General features: G+C 40.6%; 1 protein-coding gene across 1 annotated transcript; it reads right to left on the bottom strand.

Moving 5' to 3' along the window:
- Positions 1-1,385: 1,385 nt before the first annotated feature.
- On the bottom strand, positions 1,386-27,299 carry LOC149279370 (PDZ domain-containing protein GIPC3-like). Its single transcript, XM_089501270.1, has 6 exons — positions 27,045-27,299; positions 12,313-12,498; positions 11,538-11,718; positions 6,556-6,668; positions 4,517-4,598; positions 1,386-1,528 (listed from the first exon to the last, which is right to left on the bottom strand). Exons 1-6 carry the CDS (start codon positions 27,297-27,299, stop codon positions 1,386-1,388), a joined length of 960 nt encoding a protein of 319 aa, XP_089357396.1.
- Between the last annotated feature and the right edge of the window lie 211 nt (positions 27,300-27,510).

The raw sequence follows: 27,510 nt of genomic DNA, 5'->3' as shown, positions 1-27,510 counted from the left end.
GAAAGCGTATACTGATTAAATGAGTATTGCAATATAAAATACCATTTATTGGACTAACATTCGATTTTAAGGATGAGCTTTCAAAAGTATCAACCTTACTTTATTTAGTCAAGAGCAATACCTTTTATGTGTATCACTACCCTCACATATACTGTTTTTAGTGTAATTATATATGCTACACATGCAATTCAACTTTTTATTATCTACTTTCCCACTTTGGCTCCTATATTGAGACAAGTTGCAAAAGCAGGCATTCATTTTCTAGATTGTCCTCTATACCAATGTATAGTTACATTATTGACAGACGTGTTTTCCTTTCCTACAGAAGGGCATTCAGTGTTAGAATCTAAAAATGCTTTATTCTATTTATGCAGTTTTACATTCTGATTGGTTTCACACATGGGTTTCCATTACAGCACACATTTGATATATATTTGCATATGAAGAAAACACCTAGCACTTAACACATTAATTGTTGGTAAACACAACTACTATTTTGAAGAATATACACATCTAAATGGCAAAATATAGCATTGGGGTATTTTACTGTCAGCATTAACGAAGAGAGAACAATTATTTTTAAGCATTTAAATGTAAATAAGCAATGCAACAAATTGTCAGAAAACAGGGTGTTAGGTTGTATAGCTGCAGCCATTAGTAGGAGAAAAAATGAGCTGGTCATGCCTCTCTGGTCAGACTTTACCTAGAGTATTGCGTGCAGTTCTGGAGACCCCATCTCCAGAAGGATTTTGACCTTCTGGAGAGAGTTTATAGAGGACTGCTAAAATGGTGAATTGGTTGCATTGTATGTATACTATATGTATAGCTTGGAGAAGGGAGGGGGTGAAACATTTTTACTTCAAAGGATGAGAAATGTAAAAGTAAAATGTAATAATCAAAAACTAGAGGGTCAGAGGCTTAGATGTAAGGAAAAGAAGTCTTACTTTACTAAGCATGCGGTAGATAAGGGGGACGGCTTCATTGCAGAAGTAGTAAACATTAACAAAGTAAGGGAATTGAAACATGCATGGGATAGGCACATGGCTATCCTAAATCTAAGAAGAGACCAATGGCTGATTAAGGTTTGAGTCTTTAAAGTAGGAAAAAACAGGCAAACTAGCAGGGGGTAATGGGTACTTGATTGAAGTAAACAGTGTTGGAAGAGTAACAAGATTCAAATATTTTACACATAGAATAGTTGTACCCACAATTTTAACTAATCTGAATAACTGAATTCCATTCTTATCTTGTGGTCATGAGAAAATGCCTTATAAAGTACTGCAGCTCCTGTATAAAGTTCTGTTAGAAATTGCTGTTCATTGAGGATATTTGGTGAAAGATGATTTCCTACAATCAGTCCACAGTGTACATTTAGGATTTTGAGCTCATTTTTCTGTTTCATGAATGGCTTCCCAAACCTCCAATACAAACTCAGTTGGGAAGGCAAATTCCCCCAAAACATTGTCCAGCCCTTTGCTAAACTCCTCTGGGTTTTGCGTCTGCTTGGCTGTTTCGACAAGGGTTGAGGCTGCACAAAAACATAAAAAATGTTTGTTATATTCCAGTTACTGACTTTACATAAAATAATATGATATAGATATATATGTATCTTTCATTTTACTTTGCCAGATATATTTACACAGCAATTGCTTATAAAATGCTACAGAAAGCCAGGAACAACACGTGAATGCAAGGAATATGCAACAAAGTATACATACTTTGTCTCATGCTACATACTGTATGTTGTCTAGCATTAAAGGCACAAATGGTGCGTTACATATTGCGCAAGTCTTATATTCAGGCTAAACAGGCATTGTGTGTGAGAGCAGGCCGGAAGTGTGCCACATTGCCATGACAAGAAGAGCAGCAAAAACATCAGCAGGAAATGTGCTTGGTGGGAACAGACATTTTTACACATAGAGGTGCAATAGAGATTGAATCGGAGGGGGGGAGAAGGCCCACTAAGATTATTGATATGGGATGGGGTTGGGGAACAATTGACAGAAATCTATGGACTGTGGAAAAAGCAGATCATTTCTGAGACAGTATGGAAGGGTCACTGGATAGAGGCATGTGTAAAAAGGAAGTTGATACGGAGGATACCTGACATAAGAGGTAAGGAAAATTGAGCACTTGAATTGCTTAAATATGTTACCCCTATGTGTCATATTTAAAACAAAAACAGTACATACATATAATTATTGTAACCATATACGTTGTTAACATAGTATTGTTAAAAAAAGCAAGAAACCCATCAAGTTCAACTATTCCAAAATTCCACTTATCCAGATAAAGGTAAAAAAAAGACAATTTTGCCTGGGTGAAGCACTAATACTTATATACCATATTGTGTAAAGAGGAAATATATTAGGGATTTTTATGATGCTGGTTTATATAATGGTGATTTTTAATGGTTGATAGGAACATTTTTAATTTCACACCAGTTGAAAATGTTCTCCTTTTAACTTAACTTAGTTAAGAAACCTCCCTTTCTACTGATAGTAAGCACTGAAGATGGAGCGCAGGGGAGGTGCACGGGCTGCATGTAGGGGTTAATTAGTCAGGATGTGGGGGTTGTAGGGGTGGTATAAAAAGCTGGGTTGGCTTAAAGTTACAGCAGTTAGATCTTCAGTACTTACCCAGCTAGTGATTTGCCCGTCCGCCCTGTATTTTGGTAGGGAAGGCTTTGTCACTGTGTTTACCGGGGGTTCCGAGTAATGCCTGCGGGGTGTAAAGTTGTGTAGTACACCCGTCCTGTTATAGTGGATGACGACGAGGCCTTCGAGCTGGTGTGGTTGTGACTAGGTGGCTGGGAGTTAGTTTGGCATGCCTAGGATTGGCTGGTGGTGTTTCCAGCATTTACTTTGGCCCATGTGGTTTTATGATGTCCTAGTTTAAGGAGGGGGACCCTGGTTGATGTTTTATTACTTTGTGTTTTACGTTTGGTAATAAAAGATGTGGACATTTCATTCCAACCTGTCACACGTTGCGCCTTTATTTCAGGTGAATGGGGTGAGGGGGTTCTTCGAAGGGAATAAGCATGCAATTGTCTTGTTGTGAAAATGGGATGCACATTGTCCCTGCTATCAGTGACATCATATTTTAACCCCTTAAGGACAATGGGCGGTCCCAAAACCCATTGAAAACAATGCATTTTGTACATGTACGGGCTTTGTCATTAAGGGGTTAATAAAGCAGGAAAACAAGGAGTGGTTCATCCTACTGTTCTTATACCAACAGAAAATACAAATCTGTGGTTGTTTTATTTTTATTTTTTTCGAAAAAGCTCACCTATCATGAGGTATCAGTATGCAGTCATTCACTACACAAGTATAACAATTAAACAATATTTAAGCAGATATAAAAAAATTTTTTAAATATCAACTTATGTAAAACATTGCATACTTTTATGGATCCCTGATGATTCTCACTTCTCAGTAGTGTTGTAACATACCCTGTTTTGCTGTGTCACTTATTAAATTTTGCGCTTTTACTGGAAAGAAAGCTAATGTATAAATATAGTAACAGAAACACAGAAACAACTGTCCATGTTTCCGGTTGATCTTTACACTGATCTTTACTGTTTATCGCTGTAACACGTGTTTAATCACCTAGCGGCTGGCCATTTGTGCTGGAATGATGAATGCAATAGAAGACTGCATAAATAAAAAGAATTAAGGCAGTAATGTTTGAATGACAACCAAATACTTAAGGTCTGATATTTGTTGTATTTTGCATTAAAACTACCGTGTGTAATTTAATATAAAAGCACAATGTCTTAACCTCAGTGAACATGTTAATGCATGTTTATTTATTTTTGTACTAGTACTACAGTACTAGTGAGGTTTTAGAGCAATGTTGGTAAGCATCAGTAAGAGTGCATGAATGAAGAAACCAGCACACAGTACACTAAATAATGTAGGACTATTTGATTCAGGGATAAACATCTGTACAATGACAAGATTTGTGAAGATCCATAGAACAACATTAAATTGTCAACCACAGACCCCAATAAATGCCCACCGTGAGCAATGTTGGTGCCTACCCCTAATTTGATTCTAAGTCTATTGTTCTACCAACTCTGTTGAATAAAACACATTTTAGAAATGAATGCACCGTTAGAAACATGATTCCTAGTAGTATATCAATCATTATTAATCATGCAAATTTTTCGTCACATTCATACTTTTACAAGGAAGGAGAGGACATTCATGTGTTAAAAACCTCTTACCTTGTAACATTCACATGTTAAAAACCTTTCTTACCTTGTAACATAATAAACATGTATGCAGTGTTCTTACATGTAAAAACCTTTTTAAGAAATAATGAAATTAAAACTGTAATCTACATCTTTGGTGTACAGATTTTGTACAAACAGAACATCTCCTTTATTTTTCAAGATACACCTGCTCTAATAACAATGAAAGGAATAAAATGCACAAATGTAATTAGATCTTAAACTTATAATGTAAGGTGACTTTATTGTTGTATAATTTAGTGTAAAAAAACTTCTTACCTAGTTCCATATCTCTGATCCCCATGTAGCTTTCCAGCAAATCATCTACTTTACGTGATGCTTCTTCTTCAACTTCAGTTGGCTATAAAACAGAGGTTATAAATTACACGTCTGAGCCATTTCTAAATTCTATGATACCCTGATGGATTCTAACATAGATAACAGACAATGACACTATGCTTGTTATAGAAACCCCTCCAGTCCCTACATAATCCTAGATTTAGTAAATTTCCTGGTGCACGCTGTCAGAGACTATCACTGTGTATGGGGTACCACAGAAATTAAAATCCACAGTAGCTAGAAGGACAAAAGGTTATTTTCACTCTTTTATGTGATTAAGTGTGCTTTATATTAATAAAGTAAGATTTATTGTCAAATTTGATTTTAGGAAGGGACCTCAGATTGTATTTTACTTAAAAATCCTCTTGTATGGATGCAGGTCAACTAAAATATGGGTTTTTTTTTAAATAAAACCAGAATATTCTGCCACACTTGTAGCACAATGAAGGAAGTATGACATATAGTGAAATATTACATGAGAAGGTCCATGCTTTAAAGAACATCCCGTTTATATTCTTCTTAATCAATTCAACTAGAAATATCTTTTAAAGACTAAAATACTTGAATTCATGTCTTTTTCAAAATTACTATCACTGAACTGGTAAGTAGGAGAACATATATATAAGGTAGAAATCTTTTATATCTAGGTTTTAGTGACTGTGGGGGAAAATGTGGACTAATTTAATTTAGATTTTCCATATATATATACACACACACACACACTACAGGAAAAAAAATGTTTCATAAAAACATAAACAAATGCATTTTATGTTAATTGATTAAGACAGAGTTACATTTAAAATTTGTGAAACTGACAAGGGTATAGAAGAAAGAATCATAGTCATATTTCATCTAGATTACCAGGGTTTTGAGATTACAAGGATTTTCAAGCAATGTTATTACATACATTCTGAAAACTGATATAAGCAAACCCCAAGACTGCAAATCTAACTCAAACACAGAACGTCTGCACATAAACAGGAGATCAAACATGTAAGGGAGGAGGTGTTCTAGCAAGAACAGGCTGATGCTGCTCCCCTTCTAGCCAGCTAGTTGCAACTATAGCTGATCCAGCTGTAGTATATTAACAGAACTGTACAAGGGCCGAGTGAATTGCTATTTCGCAACCAATCTCTGGCTAATGGCAATCATATGTGTAAGAGATTTACGCACACACATATAAAAATAGATTCCAAAATGTATTACAGAGAGAAATAAAAATTACTATAATAGAACAAATGTACTTAACATAAAGCTAGGAACACAACTAATATGGGCAAAACACAATAGTAACAAAATATACCTACAACATACATTTACATCTGATAAAATATTTACTGCCAGATGGTCCAATTGCTTAGATGTCATATCTTCCATTTAAATTAGGTAATACATTTCTGCTTAAATTATTTGTTTTAACTCTAGCTTATATGGAAAATTGGAATTTTAGGAATATTTTTCAACCACATGATATGTGTAAATGTGTAATATTTTGTTGTTCATAAATAACTTTTGTTATAGCATTGTGTGCGGTTATTGATTTCCACAAGCCACATTCTTTTGATTTTGTTTTTTAGTAAAGCATTTTGATCTAAATGGTATCCAGACATTTTTATTTTTTAGTTGTTTTTAGTTTCTTTTAAAGAAAAGTAACCATATTGAGTTATTACATCAGAAAGTTTAGTGATCATTTGATTTTTTTAGATATTTTGAAAAAAAAAATTGTTTAGCAATATGGAAATAAGTATTGCGTTAATAAAATAGAAGGGTGTTTTGGTGAAATATCCCAAAATGTTAAAATTTATTACTAAGTCCTCTGATAGCTCTCCAATATTTTACCTTTGGTGTGCTTTCCTTTAAGTTTGGATAATTATTATATTAGTTTGGTGAAATTTTCATGCTGGCACATCATTTTAGAAATACTATGTGGACACCACCCTAGCCCAAGCCTTCATACTAAGGGTGCATATAAAGACTACCATTTCTTCCACAGTGGCCATGCCTGTATTTCGCAGGCGTAGAGTTTCTCTTCCACTTGATATTTTCCCTTCACTTGGACATTTGGTAGGTCTGCATCTCTGTCCGATCATATCTGTTGAATCACAAACACAGACAAAGCAGACGTTTAGCTAATTAGTAATTCAGTAGATTCTATGAAAAAAAAGGAAACTTGTCACAAAATGCAGAGACTTCTGTGTAAATAACAATCTTGAAACTGCTTTCTTGCCTCCTAACATCAATATATGGCAATAGAAAAACGCTAGCTCAAACTGCAGAATGAAGCGATGTCCATATAATAGCAAACAGTATTTATTCCTGTCCTTGGACGATAAAAACTCTAACAAAATGCAAACCTATCATGACCGGGCTACACGCTTGATACATTTCGCAAATGTGCTTATTCCAAAGCAGCCTTTATAGCTGATCAGCAATGTCACTTATAAAGGAAAGGTGAGTGGTAGGATACATGTAAAAACCAACGTAGATAAAACAAAGCTAAACACATGGTGTGTGTTATAATTCTATAGAAACATTCATAGAAAGCCTCAGGTCAATTAAAAAGAATATAAACACACACTCATTAAAAAGAATGTACAATTTAAAATTAACCACATGGTTGCCCCATATGGTTAATTAATATTAGATCTACAACCTATATAAACATACCGTATATAGATGTATTGGACAGCTTATAGTTACATTTCCAAGCACACCAAGCAAATCAAAATGAAATTGCTTACAGGTTGAAACTTAGTGTCTAAACAAAAAAGTGACCTCAATACCGCTATCCAAATTAAACAAATGTTACTTATTTTAACCAATATAGCAAGACACATCATATTGAGAACTGACATTTGGGATACAATAATGAAAATAAATATCCATAATACCTCACGCTGACTCAGGTGCATTAGCACACTACTGGGAGAACCCAATGAAAGAAAAATATTTTTTTACAATAGGCAACGAAATATTTCTTTTTTCAACACTGTTTAGGTGTTCCCTGATTCCGGTTTTTAATTGGCGAGTGGTTTGTCCAACATAGTGAATTAACTCATTTGAGTTTACATTATCATACAACATAAATTAATAAACCCTTTTCCAAATAAGTTACAGGCAATCAATATAGCGACCAAAATAAACAATATATTGCTTAAATGGATTTTGATCATGAAAGATATTATGTTCCTGCAGGAAAACCATACATAAATTGACATTAGAGGGTGTAAAACATGCCCCATTGCCGTCCTTCAGATTTGCAAGTAATAATCAACCTCAAAAATAATAAAACTATGTGTGAGAAGGAATTCCAATGCCAAAAAAGGAAACTCAATTTTGTATCCAATGTATAATTTCTGAATTTATGTAAACACCAAGCTCTTATTATGCAGTATGCGAGAAAAAAGTGACGTCACATGAAGTGAAAGCCACAAAGACGTTGTTTGCCAATGAAAATCACTAATTTGTTGAAGTACCTGTTTGTTGTTTGATGTCACAAATATACCCATTCTGGGTATTCACTATAGGTTGTAAGGGTACCTAAAGGGTACCTATACTATTCATAAGTGGATATGTCAAAGGTCTGGACTGATATTGTTAAATTAAGCTGTTTATGCTAAATATATATATATACCGTATTTGCTCGATTATAAGACGAGGTTTTTTTCAGAGCAAATGCTTATAATCGGGGTCGTCTTATAATCAGACCTCAAAGTCTGACTATGAGACAACTAAGATCCAGATCCCCCGCAGCTGCAAGGGATCTGGATCCTCCTGTCTAAACCCCCCCTGCCCCACTTACCGGTACTTCAGAGTCCCCGGTGTGCAGCTGTCATGTAGCTGGGGCAGCGTGTAGGACATTCCCCGGCTGTCAAAGATCAGAGTTCCCCGCACCAGTGCGGCACCGGCGCGGGGAACTCTGATCTCTGACAGCCGGGGAATGTCTGCACGATGCACGCAGACAACCCCCGCTGCTAGCCACGCCTCCTTCCAGCTGCAGCGTGAGTCTACACGCTGCCCCAGCTACATGACAGGAGACTCAGAAGTACCGGTAAGTGGGGCGGGGGGGGGGGGGGGGGAGTGTTAAATGGGGGGCATAAGGCATTTCTGGAGGCAGGGTGCTCTGTGAAATGCCTTTTAACCCCCTTAATGCCACTCTGCCTCCAGAAATGCCTTTTTAACCCTCTATATACGCCACTCTGCCTCCTGAAATGCCTTAAACCTCCCTATATGCCACTCTTCCCCATAATATGCCTTTTAACCCTCTAAATGCCAGAGTGGCATATAGGGTTAAAAGGCATATCATGGGGCACAGTGGCATTTAGAGGGTTAAAAGGCATATCATGGGGCACAGTGGCATTTACAGGGTTAAAAGGCATATCATGGGGCACAGTGGCATATAGGGGGTAAAAGGCATTTCTGGGGCAGATGTGCATAACTGGGGGACAGGTTGGAAAATAGAAGTAAATAAAACCAAAATATTTTTCTCAATCATAGCTTTTATTAAAAAAATAGTTTAAATGAATTAACATTTACTGGTAAAACTTTTTTCCTATAGGGTCGTCTTATATTCAGGCTTTTTCTTTTTTTCCTAAATTAATATTAAGATTTGGGGGTCGTCTTATAATCGAGCAAATATGGTGTGTGTGTGTGTATATATATATATATATATATATATATATATATATATATATATATATATATATATATATATATATTGACATTGATTACTAGATGGGTGCAACAAAGGTTTACTTATTTGTAATTCATCATGGGCAACATGAAAGGCAATCATCATTTGCAGAAATATCAAGAACTGCAGTAGTAGCTTGGTTTTGTTTCGAACATTTCTAAATCCCCTGAAAATGTATAAATTATTTCCATCCATTTAAAAACTTGGTGTCAATAATCATTTCCTTCCATTGGTTCAGCAACAACATATGATGCTTCCTGTTGTAGGGTAGGTTTAACCTCATCCTGTTTTGGTCTAAGGAGATTAAAAGGATCTACGATGAACATTTTCAATGTAAAATTCATGCTTAAGCATGAATACATTTATAGGCATTTTTCGTTGTGTACTAAATCTAAATTTGATCATATACATGACGTACAGTACACTTTGCTTCAAACATAACAGGCTTTGAGGTGTACCTTTTACTAAATGGCCTCATAAATATAAATGACTTCCATGAGCTTTGCTATATTAAAAAATGTCCTTCTTCTAAACAATTTTGTCAGGGGCAATTCCAATGAAAGAGACTCCTTGACTTATTTCTACCAAAAATGTATATAACATTAAACAGTTATTTCACTCCAGTAAATAATTTTAAGACATCAGGTCCATATGATATACTTTATTGAAAGTAACTCAGTTACTATTGCTTGTTATAAATAGTTTTATCGTTTATAGGTTAAGTGGTATATAGATCAGGATGGGACCCTTTTGTCTGTTTGTGCACGTTATCATTAACTTTTCACAACATTTATGTTCAAATATTTTATTAAATATGTCTTAACTAATACCTATTTCTTTTTTCAAAGATTAATAACAAGCATAGATGACGGTTTCTTTTTATGGTTAAATAACCCAAGGGTGGTTTAAAAAAGGGGCACCAGTCCCGGGCTCTGACACAAGACAGACAAAACTTAAAACTGCCAGCAGCCCAGTTTTTTGCTTGTAGAATTGTAGCCCAGAAAGGCCTACAAAGGACTCCACACATAGTAAGGATAGAATGGTAACTCTTAATGTATACTTGAATAATCAGATCATGTAACACTTTATCCTACACAAGTAATGTGCCACGTTCTTTGGGCTCCACCTTGTGGAGCACACATGCAATTTGTCTAATGCAAAAAATGTGGCATATATTGTAAATGAGTAAAATTAGTTTTTTTGTGAATATCATTAGTGTTGTATAGGTCTCCGTGACTAATTGGACTTTAAGAAGATTTGAGATTAATTTGCAGAGGATGGGCGGCTGCTTAATAGCCTGTCCTGTGGTGCCATTACAGAGTAAAAATCTTCATCAGTCTGATACTACCATAAGGGCAGTCCAAGAATGAAATGCAAAGCAAACTTCCTCTGCATGAGAACCTGTCCTCCTTGTCTGTCCAGGCAAACCTGCATCTACAGTCACACAGCACCTTTATAAACAGCTTTAACAGCACAGTCAGCGATGTTATGAATAGTTGTCTTAAGTGGTAGGGCTAGCCCCAGTCATCTTTAGAGGGCGAAGAGTAGGCAGTGAGTGTGCATGCCCAAATTCCAGAGAAATAAGAAACTGATTTGGAGATGCAGGGCTTTACACAAAGCTAGAAAAATATACATGCATCGCCTTTAGAGCCTTTTACCCTAATCCTGCTAGGAATCTGTACCTTTTTAAATCATCTCTAGAACTAGACATTAATGGTTAAACTAAAAAAGGTTATACAGAAGGCTATCATTTTGTGTATAATAATCAATTACCACAAAGATTGCCAGTGGTGTAACCAACTACAAGGGTCACAATTGCAATGGGGCCCAGGCCACCCTGCAACCACTCATTCCTGTCTCCTCATACCAGTTCAGAATTGTTCAGAAAGGGCTGTGTATGTTGGAGGGGGGTCAAGGAAAGAAGGCACAGACGAGTTGTTTCGGGGCAATAATGGCATAGAGCAGCTGTTTAGGGGCAAGATGGCACAGATACGCTGTTTGTGGGCACTGATGAGCTGGGGGCAAAGATGGCAGAGACAGGCTGTTTAGGGGTTAGGATGGCACTGATAAGCTGCTTGGGTCAAAGGCACTCCCAAGCTATTTGGGGCAAAGGTGGCGCTCTCACAAGCTGTTTAAGGCAAAAGTGACAATGTGAGACATGTTGCTTGATAAGGTTGGTGGGCCCCAGAGCAATATCAGGGCCCTCTGGTTTCTAGTTATGCCCCTTTCCACGGCAGCCTCATCCCACAACCTTTTCAATGAACTCACCAAACGCTCTCTTTGGTTGGACAAGACGCAAGGTGAAGGTCTCTGATTTTGGTAGCTCTCTCAACATCTTGGCTACTTCATAGTGTCGGCACCCCACAATGGTCTGATCATTTATGGCTTCAATGTTGTCACCAACATTCACAGATTTTAGCCTGTCAGTAATGCTTCCTTCTTTAATCCTCTAAAGCAAATAAAATAGACAAAACGTTAGTAGTTTGCTCATCTTAAACCATGACTAATCCACCAAAAGTTAGAGTGAATCTTAAATTTGCTGTTGTAGGACCCTATAAGAATGATCTTTACTGCATTTTTCATAAACACATGAAGTTAACATCTTCTTTTGTTTCTTTTTAAATTGAAGGTTTTATGAGGGGATGACTTGGGGTATTTTCAGTGTGATTTATATATTATTAATTTTGGCTTATCATTAAAATGATTCTCCTCTCCTGAAGCCAAAATTAATAATATATAAAAACACACTGAAAATATCCCTATTATTAATTGGCCTCAGCGCTAATACTGTATGTTACTGCATGTTAGAATGTCATGCATTGCGCTGTTTACACTAATTTCTAAACATTAAACTATAACAAGGCAAACTATGGCAAATTCATAAAACTTGAGCACAACACTGAAAGAACTGAAAATTGACAAATTACATTTTAATATATTGAAGAAAGAAGGAGAGATGATGGTTTGCTTTTTGTCACAATAGGGCATTATCTATAATCTTTTGCCATTCAAGAATATGTATTAATATTGTATAGATCAGTACCTTGATGAAAGCATATCCAGCCCCATTATCAGTGATGGTCAGACCCAGGGCATCCTCTGTTTTGATGATCTCCACCTCTTTGGTTTCACCTCTGACGTGAGCAAATATAAAATCATCCAGGCCTATCTGACCTCCCAGCAGCTTCTGCATGTCCACCTTGTGCGTATTCAGGGTACAGAACAAGATCTAAGAAAGGTGAATCAAAAGAGTCAACACATTCATGTACATTTCTATATATATCAATTATGCACTAATACACAACAGAACACTAACACACAAAGATTAGAGCTACATTATATTTGGACGTGAAACAATAAGTAAATAAGAGCATATATTCTGTGTTTATTATCAAGGCTGTAGGCCATGGTGTAATCAGAGGAACAAGCTTTGGTTTTAATAGCAGGCACTAAAGTAGTGCCTTCTTACAGTTTTTTTAAAACGTACTCAAAAAAAGCGTTAAAAAAAAAAATCAATCATGTTCAAGCCTATCCACAATATATCAGTTCCATTGATCCTGGCAAAAACAAACTCTCATGGCAATATCGCTAAGAAGGGGAAAAATCTTAATAACCCTGATGAACAAAAGACAATCTTGTTCATTCTTTATAGCCTCCAGTGCTTACAGTCACCTCTTGTAAAGGTAATGTATTCTACAGTAATGTGGCTCTTACTGTGAAGAACATAATTTTCTAGATAAAACCATGGTTCCTCTAATTATAATATGTTGCCTCTTGTCATCTTCTCTGTTGATATGGGTAAAGATTTTCCTGAAATGACCTCAGTTTATGTGATTTTAATAGATTAAACCTCCCATTCTCTATGCTGTGTAGCTATTCATTTTACTCTTTCCAGTTCAATCACATAATATTTCTTATGAATTGTACTTAGCTGGATTAAATCAAAGGAGGCCCATGGAAGGATATGTGTACAGGCATAATCATATTCCCATTGACTTACATTAAAAAAAACTAAAAAAACCTTTTGTTTTTATTGTTTTATCAGAATGACCACACAATTCTACATATTAGGTAAAAATACATGTCCAAGACTTCTACATGTACAAAACATGTTTTCTTGTACAACCATTCAGACGACCAATGTGTATATCCATAGTACAGATGTGTCCTTTTATATCCATGTGAATAAACCCTTGAATTAATAAAACCCAGATCCTTATTATCCTCCAAATGGAAAACTCAATCTAATATAAAAAGACAGGCCCTGGATATTAAGAGAAAGGGCTGCATGACTGGGCCTATATTAACAGTAAGCAGGTTGTCAGGATGTAAGGGGGGTCATCTAAAGGACATCCTATAGGGTTCCTTGTCCTGTTGGGAGGTTTTTTTTGGCTGTCTATTTATGGGACCCCCTTTTCCCGCCTTTGGTAAGATAATATTTGCCAGTGTTATAAAGCAGTGAATCCCCGCCCTCCCTTACGAAAAATTACTGCAGTTTTTTCTGAAGTAATACTGCAGTTTTTTGGACATGAAAAAACTGCAATACTGCACTTTTACTGCATTTGTACTTCACTGTACTGCAGTTTTACTGCACTTTTTTTTTATATTGCAAACCTACAGTTGTGCTTCAATGTACCGCAGCTTTATTGCATTTGTACTTCCGTACAAAAATAACTGCAGTAAAACGGCAGTACAGTGAAGTACAAATGCAGTAAAAGTGCAGTAAATGTGCAGTAATACTGCAGTAAAAGTGCAGTATTGCAGTTCTTTCATGTCCAAAAAACTGCAGTATTACTTCAGAAAAACTGCAGTAATTTTTTTCGTAAGGGCTCCCTCCCCAAATTTTTCACCTTTCTTTATCTTAAAAAGGAGCCTATGGCTGAATTCTGAGAGATATGGTGTTATGTTTACAATTGGCTGTTATGCCAACACGTATGTTCATGTTAATTTCTCCACGGGTTCAGTCCCTGGGGGAACTTTGGAAGGGTAGGGTGTTCCGACCCAACAGTTCCCGTATGGTATTTGGCGGGATATCCCTACAAAATGTTATTTAACAATGTTTATGTTTTTTCTAATTCCCTGCATTTTTTGTCACAGTAATAAAGCGCTGTGGCCTTACACTTTCCAACGACCTCATGTCTCTTGTGTTTTAATTATGTGTTTCAACTGTATGTTAATATATATAGTGCCCGAGTCATGAAATAAGGGGAAAAGAACAACAGAGTGGCTTTACAATAGACCTAATTAGTCTGTCCTCTAAATGTAGACCGAACCAACATGATCCAAATCCTATTTTAAGTACAACATTAATAATTTCAAGGAATAGTTTACACCACAACTTCTATATTCATCAACCACAATAAGCTCCAAAACTCATGAGAATGTGAGAATTTCTCAGTAGATACTGCCAAATTACATTTTCTCCATATGGTTTTCTAAAAAAAAAAACTCCTGCAAGCAGTGTTCCCTCTAAGCTGTGCGCTTGTGCGCGCGCACATAGCTTTTTTTTTTTTTTAAACTTCTTTATTCCACGGAGAAGACAATCTGGTATTACTATCCAGCGTCGCGATAAATGGGGACCAACGGTTGAACAGAAATGTAACCTTGCTTTCCTTATGGAGAACGGCTTCAAGCCAATCCATCTGAAACAAAGAGCGTAAGCGCGTCTGGACCAATGTCAATAAAGGTGGCTGTGGAGCAATCCATTGGAACAATATTGCCCGTTTGGCCACTGCCGAGATAGTGAGCAAGAGAGATTTAGCTCTCGCTACAGAGGGGGGAACATAGTCAGGGAACATACCAAAAATTGCCCATTCAACAGAAATTACAAAACGAATGCCCAGAGTATCTGTGATGTACAACTGTAGGGCATTCCAGAACGGGACAATAGAACTGCAGGACCATAAGCCGTGAAGAAGATCCGCCTCAGGTGAGCGGCATTTCAAACATCGGGAATGATCAGATAAACCCATTAAGAACCGGAGTTTGGGGGTGACATACGCTTTATGCAGAATTTTAAGGAACATTTCACCATAATCCCTAGACACCAAAAGTTTAGAATTGCGGGAATATGCCTGGAGAACTTGTTTTGGACACAGAGTTGGAAAATCAGTTTTCCAGGAGGCAATACCTGCCGTATGGGACTCCCAATAAGTGGTCGAAGCAGATTATATATCGTAGACATTGTGAGCATTGGGGCAGACGACAATATTGTGATCTGGTCTAAGGGGTTTTGGGAGTTAGCCCCAGAGAGGTGGGGAAGTAGCATATTAACATAGTTACGGAGCTGGAGGTAATGAATAGGATGAATTTGGACAGTAGGGAATTTAGCTTGGAACCGCGAGAACGACAACAGTTTACCCTCTCGTGGGTCAAGGAAGTCACCAACGGCGCGACCCCCCACCCGGGCAAGTCTTCTAAAGACAACGTCCTCCCTCCCGTGTTGGAACTGCGGGTTGCGAACCAGGGGTAAGAACCGGGAATAATGAACCTCCAAGCCCAGGCGACGTCTAACACGCTCCCAAGCCTTCATTGTATGATACAACAACGGATTGGCAACCACATCGGGAGGCAGAGTATTTCTAGGCTGATGCAGGAAAGAAATGGTTGGAAAGAGTTGCTGCTCCAAGGTCACATTGGTGAACCTAGACCTGCCACGCAGCCAATCCGCCACAAAGCGGTAGTTAGAGGCCAAATTATAGTCTGAAAGGTTCGGTAAATTCACCCCCCCCCGGTATGAGCAGGCTGTTGGAGCTTCACCAACGAAATTCTAGCTTTTTTGTTGCACCACAGAAACTTACGCAGCAGTGCATTATGATATTGGATATCCTTCCTCTTCAAGGTAATGGGCAACATGTGAATCGGGTACAGTAGTTTGGGGAAAAAGGCCATTTTGTATAAGTGGCATCTACCTAAGAAGGAAAGATTAAATTTGGACCAAGTTTTAAAAGAGTCTTCCATCTGACGCAGCAACGGGGAAAAATGTAGTTTGTAAAGATGTGCCAAATTTATGGGGATTGTAAGGCCTAGATATTTCAAAGAGGGAAGTCGAGTCCAACTGAAAGGGAACGCCCCCCCCCAGCCACGTTTAGCCTGCGGGACAATGGGAAGCGCTTCGGTCTTAAGCTTATTGATTGGAGAGGTATAACAAGAGATCATCAGCAAAGGCGGCAGCCTTCAATTCGACCTCACCCACCCTGATTCCCTCAAGCACGGCGGAACACTCAATAGCACGAATTAGAGGTTCGATCGCCAGATTAAAAAGTAGAGGAGACAGGGGACATCCTTGGCGAGTATCCCTACCCAGGGAGAACCAGCGGGAGTTCATATTATTCACCGTAACCTGAGCCACCGGGGAATGATACAACGCTCGAAACATTTGTACAAAAGGCAACCCGAAATGATGGTACTTGAAAAAACTAACAAGGTACGGCCAGGAAATTCTATCGAACGCCTTATCAGCATCACAACTAATTACAATAGAGGCCTCACTGTTAGTAAGTTTGGCAGTAAGAATAGCTGAGATAAGGCCCCTAATATTTTGAGTAGAGTGGCGCCCTTTAACAAATCCAGTCTGAGAAGGAGAGGTGAGTTTCATTAGAATAGGTTGCAGTCTAGAGGCCATAATCTTGGCGTATATTTTTAGATCTTGGTTCAAAAGGGAAATGGGGCGATAGGAGGAGAGCAAGGTAGGGTCCCTGTGTGGTTTGGGAAGGACTATGATACGGGAGGCCGTGAAATCCCTCGAGGGGGTCTTCCCCTGCAGAAATCCATTCTAAACATCAGCAAGGTGAGCCGGTAGATACGTAGAGAGGAGTTTATAATATTCGGCTCCCAGGCCATCCGGGCCAGGGGATTTGCCATTAGGAAGGGACTTAATAGCAGCGGCTATCTCAGACGGGGTGAACGGTTTGATCAAACACTCACGATCTGCAGGTGACAGTTTTGGAATATCAGCCCGCCGAAACATTTGAAGCACCTCATCAGGATCATTAGGTTCTGAAGAATAAAAATCCTCAAAGTATTTAGCAAAGAGTTGAGTGATTTTATCAGGGTCGGTCACGACCGATTGAGAAGAATCCTGAAGCCGGGTTACAGTATGATATTTAGATTTAGAGTGACGGATAAGATTGCCCAGAAGCTTGCCGGACCTATTGCCCCAGCGGAAAAAAGTATTACGAGTATAATTATAAGAAAGCTGTGCCTTTTCAGTAACCCAGGCATCGTAGAGGGATTTAATCTCTTTATATTTTTTCAGGGTATCTGAACTAAGATGGGTTTTATGGGCAACATACGCCCTGGAAAGATCGTCTGTGAGTTGGACAAGTTTAGCTTCGGCCTCTCTCCTGCGTCGCACAACATAGGCAATGATATGCCCTCTCAGAACCGGCTTAGAAGCGCCCCAAAACAAATCAGGGTCATCAAGATGTTCATGATTATCATCGACATAATCATTCCATTTCGCAATCAGGAATTGTTTAAACGCTTCAGAAGTGTATAAATTATTAGGAAACCTCCAATTACGGGACACCTGATACGGGGAAGCTAGACAGATATCCATCCAGATAGGGGCATGATCAGAGATCACTATTTGGCCTATGTGGGCACCCTTCAACCTGTGCAAAAACGAGACCGGTAAAATCAGGTAATCCAGCCTGGAGAAGGAGTTATGGGGGTGGGAATAAAACGTGTATTGTTTATCCGTCGGATTAAGAAATCTCCAGGCATCCCGCAAACAAAGGTGATCCAACACAGGCAGGGAGGAAAGCCCAATAGGACGAGAGGAAGGGCCAGACACATCTAGGGAAACACTGGCCATCAAATTAAAGTCACCCCCCCAGAATGACATTAGGGGCCGAAATCTCCAGCAGCAGTGAGTAAATTTTGGCCAGAAAAGCGGGCTGATCAGAATTAGGGGCGTATAGATTGACAAAAGTAAAAGATTCATTAAACAATTTAACCTTAAGAATAATGTAGCGTCCCTCCGGGTCAGCAATCTCAGACTCAATAACAAAGGGCAACCTTTTAGAGAGGAGAATGGTGGCACCCCTAGATTTCTTAGTATACATAGCGGAGTAACAAGCTCAAAGCCACGGAGCTTTCAGCTCAGCACCAATGGGTTTCTTGGAGGTAAATAACATCTGGGTGCATTCGTTTGAGATGGGTAAGTACCTTTTTACACTTAACAGGTGTATTTAAACCTTCAACATTCCATGATACAATCCGTAAGGAAGAAGGCGCATCACAGCTATTGCACTATAACCACAATAACAACGAGGCCAGGAGGTCACCCGATGCCCCGCTGAGGAAAAGATAAAACAGAAAATGAACCTGGAAATGGCGGCCCAGGAGGGTCCCAGCCAGCCCCCCCAAGTGCCCAGTGGACAAAGTAGAAAATAAAACCGTATATCACCAGTTGTAAAGTGCTATGCTTCTCCCATTTTTTCATTTTTTTTATAAACCGAAACTCGGCACATATAATTTTGTGCCTAGAAACACAACAGAGAAACCAAAAAAATAGGAATAATCGAGAATCAACAAAACAGTGTACAATAACCAATAAAGGTAAACCAGAGGATACATATCCAAATACCAATGGGTCTCAGAGATCTCGAGCCCTAGGGGAGACAGGCGGAGAGGAGCGAGGCAGAGAAGCAGGATGAGAGCGAGAAGGAGAAGGGGGGGAGGCCCCAGGCACCGCCGAACTATCATCCAGAGAAGGAGAGGATCTGGATCCAGCACGAAGAAATTCTTTGGCCGCCATAGGGGTGTCAAAAAAGTAGGCCTGCCCTTCATGGGTAATCCTGAGTTTAGCCGGATAAAGAAGAACGAATTTCACTCGTTTGTTGTAAAGTTCTGTGCAGATTTCGGAGAACTGGCGTCGTTTGACCGTTACTGCTGCAGAAAAATCTTGGAAAAGTAACAGCTTGTGTTTGTGATAAAAAAAGAGTCGTGACCTTTCTATACGCGTCCAGGATCTTGACCTTGTCAGCATAGGACGAGACGTAGCCGAAACTGGTAGTTGACCGATGCGATGCACTCTCTCGATGACCAATTCACCCTGGGGAAGCACCAGGCCCAAGTACTTTGGAAGCCAAGTCGTCACAAGGTCATGTAGCGCTGTGCCCTTAACCTCCTCAGGCAGGCCAACCAGACGCAAGTTATTGCGTCTACTGTGGTTTTCAAGGTCATCAATACGGTCCTGTAAAGCTGTGAGTAAATGATCCTGTGAGCGGAGGGATGCTGACAGGGAGACGTTCCCATCCTCTATGTCGGAGACCCTGAATTCCAGAGAAGTGATCCTCTTTCCCTGAGAGACCAACTCAGCAAGCACGGCATTGATGGAATCAGACAGTTTCTCAAGCTTTGCATCTAGGAGTGGAGATATGACACCAACAAGGTCTTGAGCCGTCAGCGGATCTTTTGTGGAGGCGTCGGACACGGAGTGCCCTTCTGCTACAGTAGAACCTGACCCAGAAGGCGGCACCGGTTTGAGGATCGCTGTAGATTTGTCTCTCGCCTTGCTTTGTCTGGTGGATGATTTAGATGGTGGATCCATATTGTGACAGAACCCTCCATCACTGGGGTCCCTGGAGAGGCCTGAGAGCCAGCCTCCTCCCTATCGACTATGGGCCCAGGCCTTGTAGAGACTTCTGTGTGTGGATACAGGGGTTCAGTCTGCTGATGTACCCCATGTTTTAGCACTCAGAGTCTCAGAACTGTAACGTCAGCTGGACATCCTGTGGTAGGAAGAAGGCTGATTATCTGTACATTGTTAATTGTATAGGTGTGAAGTGTTTCCCCTGTTATTGTGTGAGTTAGCCCTTGTCTTAAGACCCCCTGTAGGTATGACTTGGTGTCACTGCTGCATACCTAATTATCCATTACATAACAGGTAGCTGTTAATCCTGTGAGCTCCTGTTATCCCTGTGTCCTGGCCATTGTCTGTCTCAAGCCGATTATATGTCTATCGTCATTCCACGTCTACGTCCCCAGTTAATGTCATTATTTATGTCTCGTGTCATCCTGTCCTTCCCCCAGATATTGTGTTGCAGGATTTGATCTAATTACTTCCTTCCTGACATGGTAATTGGATCATGTGATATTTGTCTTGCCCCTTTTCTACTTGTGTATATATAGTTCTGTATTTGGCTTTAATAAATGAGTCCTGCTTTCACCTCAACATGAGTGTTGCCTGATGTTTGGGGTGGGCTGTAGCCACACTGTGTAGCTAAGCTTCGGATAGCCACAGTGCCAATGCGGCTTCGGTGCAGCGACGTCCCTCCTTCTATCTACAACGCTGGTTCTGCCTGGTGCTGAAGGGGTTACTTGTTGGTGTCCCGTCAGGAGGAAGCAACGTTTGGCGGGAGTACCCAGTCGGGGTACAGGTCGGTCCCGTCACATTGGTGGCAAGCGGTGGGATGCTTCCTTAAAGAAATTTGTTATGGTCTGATTTCCGGGGCCGGAAGTTTCCTCTTTCACACCGGAGCGGGGACATCCAAAGCACCAGGATTGGTCACCCTTCGGGCAGAGAAGGAGCAACGCCAGGATCCTCAGCTATGGAACTGGAGTTCAGACGGCGTATGCAGGAGGCACGGGCCCAACCCGATGGACCTGTATCCGCTGAGGACGAGCTGCGGTGGAGGGATCATATCCGTCGGCAACTCTGGTGGGAGACTCTGCGATGGGAACAGGAATACTTGGGTAAGTGCCTCCCAACCAGCGAGGACATTTACTGGTTCCAGCTGGAGGCACGAATGCCGTTGCTGGGAAAGCAGCCCAGGGAGGAATGGGTGTCCGAGTTAGACGGGCTGGTCCAAACCGAGATGATGTGGGATGACGGATACAGGGCGTTACGATGGTATGCAGCCGAGGCGGGTTGGTGCCTGGAAGGTACAGAGCCCACGGAGGGCTATGACTTTGGCGGCCTAGGATTGTTATGGGATAGTCTTCAGGAGGACCTGGATTTCGGCAGTACAGTGGAGTGGCGGATTATGGACATCCGAGATTTCAGGGAATTGGACCTCCCAGGTGCACTGAGAGGTGATTTTGACTTTTTAACTACACAGGAGTGGGAACTGGAAAAAGCATATAAAAAACTGTTTGACCGTGTTCACCAGTATGCCCCAGTGTCCATGGATTTTGTCGATTATTCATCCGAGGATGTTAACCCAGGATGGGGGGGTGAGGCTGCGGTCTTCCCACCGGGGTCCTCCGAATGCTGGGTAGTTCGCTCAGATCCACAACCCCCAGCTGAAGCGCTGACAACAGGGTGGGGAGCCCCTGGCCTCTGCCCCGTATCTGGAACAACAACAGGAATCCAGGGAGATGCGGTAGCTAGCCCACATCCCCAGCGGCAGCAGGAGCACGAGGGAGTGGAGGGTGCTGTCCCTCCTCCCCAGCGGCTGTTGGATAACCCGGGAGACAGCGCAGTCGGGTCATCTCCCCAGCGGCAGATGGAGAACCAGGGAGGGGATGCAGGCGGCATCACTCCCCAGCGGGTGGGCGAGTGTCCAGGAGATGGTGGAGCCGGCCAGTCTCCCCAGTGGCAGCTCACAACTCTGGGAGCGGAGGAACCTGTTCTCCCTCCCCAGCGGCAGATCCCAGTTGAGGGAGCTGAGAGTGTCGTCCCTCCTCCCCAGCGGCTGACAGATGAACTGGAAGACGGCGCAGCCGGCTCATCTCCCCAGCGGCAGATCCCAATCGATGGAGCCGAGGGTGTCGTCCCTCCTCCCCAGCGGCTGACGGATGACCCGGGAGACGGCACAGCCGGCCCATGTTCCCAGCAGCAGAAGGAGCATCAAGGAGGGGGTGCAGGTGGCATCACTCCCCAGCGGTCAAGTGAGTGCACAGGAGATGGCGCAGACGGCCAGTCTCCCCAGCAGCAGCTCACAGATTCGGAAGTGGAGGAACCTGTCCTCCCTTCCCAGCCACAGATCCCAGTTCAGGGAGCCGAGGGTGTCTTCCCTCCTCCCCAGTGGCGGGCAGATGACCTGGGAGATGGCGCTGCCAACCCATCACCACAGCGACAACAGGAGCCCCAGGGAGAAGATGCAGGCATCATCACTCCCCAGCGACTGGGAAGATTCCAGAGAGAAGGTGCTGTAGGCACTTCTCTCCAGCGGCAGTTGTATTTTTCTGGAGAGTCAGAGGTGGGGCGGGGGAATACTGCTCTTGGAGGGGCAGATTATTTGGGGCACCAGTTTCGGGAGGGCATTGATGGGCCAAGTGAATTAACTGACTACGGAGTCAACCCGTTTGGGGTTTCCTCCTGTGTCAGTCCTATTTGGAAGGGGGAGAAGTGTGACAGAACCCTCCATCACTGGGGTCCCTGGAGAGGCCTGAGAGCCAGCCTCCTCCCTATCGACTATGGGCCCAGGCCTTGTAGAGACTTCTGTGTGTGGATACAGGGGTTCAGTCTGCTGATGTACCCCATGTTTTAGCACTCAGAGTCTCAGAACTGTAACGTCAGCTGGACATCCTGTGGTAGGAAGAAGGCTGATTATCTGTACATTGTTAATTGTATAGGTGTGAAGTGTTTCCCCTGTTATTGTGTGAGTTAGCCCTTGTCTTAAGACCCCCTGTAGGTATGACTTGGTGTCACTGCTGCATACCTAATTATCCATTACATAACAGGTAGCTGTTAATCCTGTGAGCTCCTGTTATCCCTGTGTCCTGGCCATTGTCTGTCTCAAGCCGATTATATGTCTATCGTCATTCCACGTCTACGTCCCCAGTTAATGTCATTATTTATGTCTCGTGTCATCCTGTCCTTCCCCCAGATATTGTGTTGCAGGATTTGATCTAATTACTTCCTTCCTGACATGGTAATTGGATCATGTGATATTTGTCTTGCCCCTTTTCTACTTGTGTATATATAGTTCTGTATTTGGCTTTAATAAATGAGTCCTGCTTTCACCTCAACATGAGTGTTGCCTGATGTTTGGGGTGGGCTGTAGCCACACTGTGTAGCTAAGCTTCGGATAGCCACAGTGCCAATGCGGCTTCGGTGCAGCGACGTCCCTCCTTCTATCTACAACGCTGGTTCTGCCTGGTGCTGAAGGGGTTACTTGTTGGTGTCCCGTCAGGAGGAAGCAACGTTTGGCGGGAGTACCCAGTCGGGGTACAGGTCGGTCCCGTCACACATATATTTTTCCATGTGTAGATAAGGGGCCGTGAGGAACTCACCCCCAAGAGTAGGAAAGAATAGAATAGCACAAGAGGGTATGACACAAAACCACAATCTATGCACAGATCGTTTGGTGGGATGAGATACCAGAGCACATATACATGTATTGATATATCACAGAAACACAAAAACAAGAAGAAGTTTCGAGAGAATTGCCATTTTGACAGCTGCTATTCTGCCTAACAATGACAGCTCATATTGAGTCCAAGTCACTCTGTCTTCTCTCAAACCTGCCCACACCACATTATAAATGTACGGTACATGAGGATCCTTCATAAGCCCATTTTCTGAATAAATATGTCTTTTTTGCAAGTTAAAGGAATGCTGAGAGCATAACTTTTTGACTTCACCACACGGTAAGTTTGTACTGACGATCTGAGTCTTACCAAAATTCAACTTATGATATGTCACCACACCATATTCCCTAAAAAAAAGCAACAAAAGAGCGACTGAGAAGCAAAAATTCTTCACAATTGACAACATGTCATCCACGAATAGTCCCGCTGAGTCTCCCCTCCACTCCTATCCTGGAATCCTGGTTTGGGAATTGTTACAAAATATTACAATTCTGAAATACTTATACAATGAACGAATAAGTGAACTTGAGAATATTTTATAATACTTGTTGGAGAATCCATCTGTCCCAACTAGCTAACAAAATTTCTTTCTTAGACACAGACACTACCAAACACTTTGTCAAGCATGGTTATTTCTACTAAGCTCGGGAATTCCTTGAGTGAGGGCTGATGTGTGTCCATATTTGCCTTCAATTTGTAAAGGTTTGAGTAATATCAAAACAACTAAAAACTACCCACTTAGCAGCTTTAGTTACTCTCTTCTTGGAATTAACCTCTATTTTATGCAGTATTGACAATGGCATTTGATTGCATAGTTTATGCCCCAACAGGCACCTGTACTAGTAGTACTAGTAGTAGCATATTTTTTCAGCCTTTTAATCATAGACATAGGCAATGCCCCCTCCCCCAGCTGCAGGACCAATTGGCACATCTAAACCCATGGGTACACTCGGCAGTTGCCCAGGGGTCCTGGTTGGGGTCTTATCCCGGCGCATAGTGACTAGGGGGCACAGAAGCCAATATATATATTGATTGGACTTTTTTTACATTTTGTTGGAACTGTATGGTAACATCAGTGTGGTATTATTTTTATATGTTACCACAGTTACATTTTTTTAACTATTTAAAAAAAAAATTGAATATATTTTATTATTCATATTGTAATTAGTAAGCTGGGCTCCATTGACTTGCATGGCTGAAAGTAGTACCTACAGGGAAGCTCTGGGAACATGTTTATATTTTAGTGGGAAATGCCATCTTGCAGGAGTCAACACGTCTCTCTTTATAGCAACATGTCTCTCTTGAGTGACCACAGTGTTTCCTGGGCTGGGGGGTGGGTTTGGTGTCACTGAATACGTTGATATCCAGGCAACACCATTTGAGCTTTGCAGGCAATCAATGTGTACATACTACCTTATCTCCTTCAGTCCCTGGGGTTTTTGGTACCTCAAGTCCCCAAGCAATTTTGACATTTTTGCGGTATTCTTGTTCAGCTATTATTCCCCTTTCCTGCTAATAGTGTACCAATGTAAACTATATATTGATTTTTCGAGGAGAGAGAGGCCTTTCTTTCGATATCATAGTTAATTAGCTGAAAATTTTGTATGAGAAGTTTTGTAAAAACTAGCAAAAATTTGAAAAAAACCCTAATTTTTTTAATATTTTCCCCTCTGAATCCTCACAAAATTACATAAAGTGATGAAAAATCCCCTCCAAGTTTATCAATTCAGGTGCCCTGATTTCAGAAATACCTAATTTATATAGAATTTCCATACTTTGCCAGCATTTATAGGGGACATACTATAAGGTGTACATTATTCTTTACAAAGCCGTAGAATTTTTGCATTAGGTATGATGGAATTGCAATAAACCAAAAATACCCACAAAAGTATATATTTCTGTAAAGCAGACAACCCAGAGTATCATATCAGGGGTATTTCTGCACTCTTCATGCAGCTATTTCTCCACCAATCACTGTCAAAGGTGGCCACAGAAATTATTTCCTGGGCTTTTTTCACAGGGTATGTGTTTCGGCAGAGAAACCCGGCCAAAATTGTTTAGCTGCATCTCATGATTACAGAAATATCCCACATCCTTAGATTTTTTTTCTTTCTAGAGGGCCATATCCATCCCTTACAGGGTAGTATTTTTTATAGTTATGGCTTAACGGGTTTGGGGGTTTATACCTTTTAGATGTTGTGTTAGGGCAATGCAATGTAAGGGTTTTTTCTTTTTTTTATTATTATTTTCTTTTTTATAATTTTTAATTTTTTTAATGTAATTTTTAGAATTTTTTTGTTATTTTTTTTAAAAAATTGCCCTGTTATCAGTGCAGTATGGTTAGAGGTCCTCTTAGGGACCTCTTGAACATGTTATTAATGCCAGTGATGTCACAATGACATAATTTAGCTCACTTTATTGTTTATTGTTATTTTTCGTTGATATGTGTTTCAGCATGTGAGAGGAGTGAGAAACATGCTTTCTCTCCTCCCTGTGATCCCCCTGTGATGTCCATGCAAGTCCCCATAGACATGATGCTGGCTTCTGCTGACAGAGGGGAGCCCAGGCTGACAAACGACAGCCTGATCTCCTGTGTAGCGGCAGGTATGTGTCCATGCCGCTGCAAGAAGGTCAGAACATATCGGCATGTTCATAAGGGTTTCTTGAGATGCGTTTTATGGATGTACTGGTACGTCCATAAGGGACTGAAGGGGTTTAATGAGATTGTGTGAGAGAAAGCATTACATCATTAAATGGAATGCAATAGCTGTAGACAATAAACTAAGCAAACTTTTCAATGTCAGACATGTATAAAAAAAGGTATTGCCTCTTTGGAGGAAAAGGTAAAAAGTCTTGTTCATAAAATGTACATTATGGAGCTTGAAAAATGCAGAGGTAAGCTACAAAGTTAATAAGAGGAATGGAACACCTTTCTTGTGAAGGAAGACTAGAGAAGTTCAATTTTATTACATTTAAAAAAGGTACCTTAGTGGGGATATAATAGCATTATACAAGTACATACAAGGACAATATCAGCTGCTCTTTGATGACTGATAGGACTGCAAAAATGTCATCCATTTTGAAGAAAGGAATGTGGAATTCGCTACCCACAGATGTAGTGCTATAAGATTCAAAATATGCCTTTAAATATGGGCCAGATTATTTGGGGGGGGGTTGCAAAAAAAATAAAATAATAATAAACAGGAGTATAAGTACAGTGTTAGTTATATCTTATTGATTCAGTGAGAAATCAGATGTTTTCCCCTCTTTGAGGGACATTGAAACTAGTGACTAAATAATTGGACATTAAAACTCTTTAAGAGGTGCTCTCATATTGAGAGAGGGAGATCAGGCTATTGTCACAGTCTACTGAGGAAACAGAGGATGTACTAGTATGTCCTTTGTCCTCAATGGATGGTTTATAAGGACATACTATTAAGTCCTTCAATATGATTGAAAACACTACATAACAATGTGTTTAAACATAGTTCTAAATATTTATTGCCTTACCTCTGTTGGAGAGATATTGAACACCTCTGCTATCTTAGCATAAAGTTCCTTAACATTGGTAAAGCCTTCAATACATCCAGTTGAGCTGCCATGGGCTAGTTGAGTATGGAAAACCAATCTTGGTCTAACCCTTGGAGTCGGCACAGGTTGGCCATGGGCTTGTGCACTGAATACATTTTGTCTTGCTTCCTTGGTCTTATGTATCTCTTTTGGTGCCCTGCAGTCTTTCAGCTCAGAGTCCTCACCGTTCTCCATGAATACAGTTTATGGTTGATGTATGCCTTTTTTTTGTTCTGTTTCAGATATGCGACATTCTGCTGCCAGGACCAAGTGTAACAAAAATAAAATGTCAGAGGCAGCAATAGATTAATATTTGATGTTGGACTGCTCTTTTGAAGTACACACCTTGAAAAGAGATCCCAAGCACGGTTTAGAGAACATGTAACCGTATCTTACAGCTCAGGTT

The sequence above is a fragment of the Sceloporus occidentalis genome, unplaced genomic scaffold (genome assembly GCF_023333645.1).
Source record: "Sceloporus occidentalis isolate IW3139 unplaced genomic scaffold, rSceOcc1.0.p SCAF_169, whole genome shotgun sequence".
Taxonomy (NCBI): Eukaryota; Metazoa; Chordata; class Lepidosauria; order Squamata; family Phrynosomatidae; genus Sceloporus; species Sceloporus occidentalis.
The sequence above is the reverse complement of the archived record's forward strand: the minus strand, read 5'-3'. Positions and strand labels throughout refer to the sequence as shown.

What these genes read in the sequence shown, in the direction of transcription:
- LOC149279370 (XM_089501270.1), bottom strand. Translation starts at nt 27,299, where the DNA reads ATGGAGAACGGTGAGGACTCTGAGCTGAAAGACTGCAGGGCACCAAAA. An exon ending in CCAACCAAAGAGAGCGTTTG is followed by an intron (nt 6,669 to 11,537) that starts GTGAGTTCATTG and finishes GTGATTCAACAG; the next exon opens with ATATGATCGGACAGAGATGC. An exon ending in GATCAGAGATATGGAACTAG is followed by an intron (nt 1,529 to 4,516) that starts GTAAGAAGTTTT and finishes GTTTTTGTGCAG; the next exon opens with CCTCAACCCTTGTCGAAACA.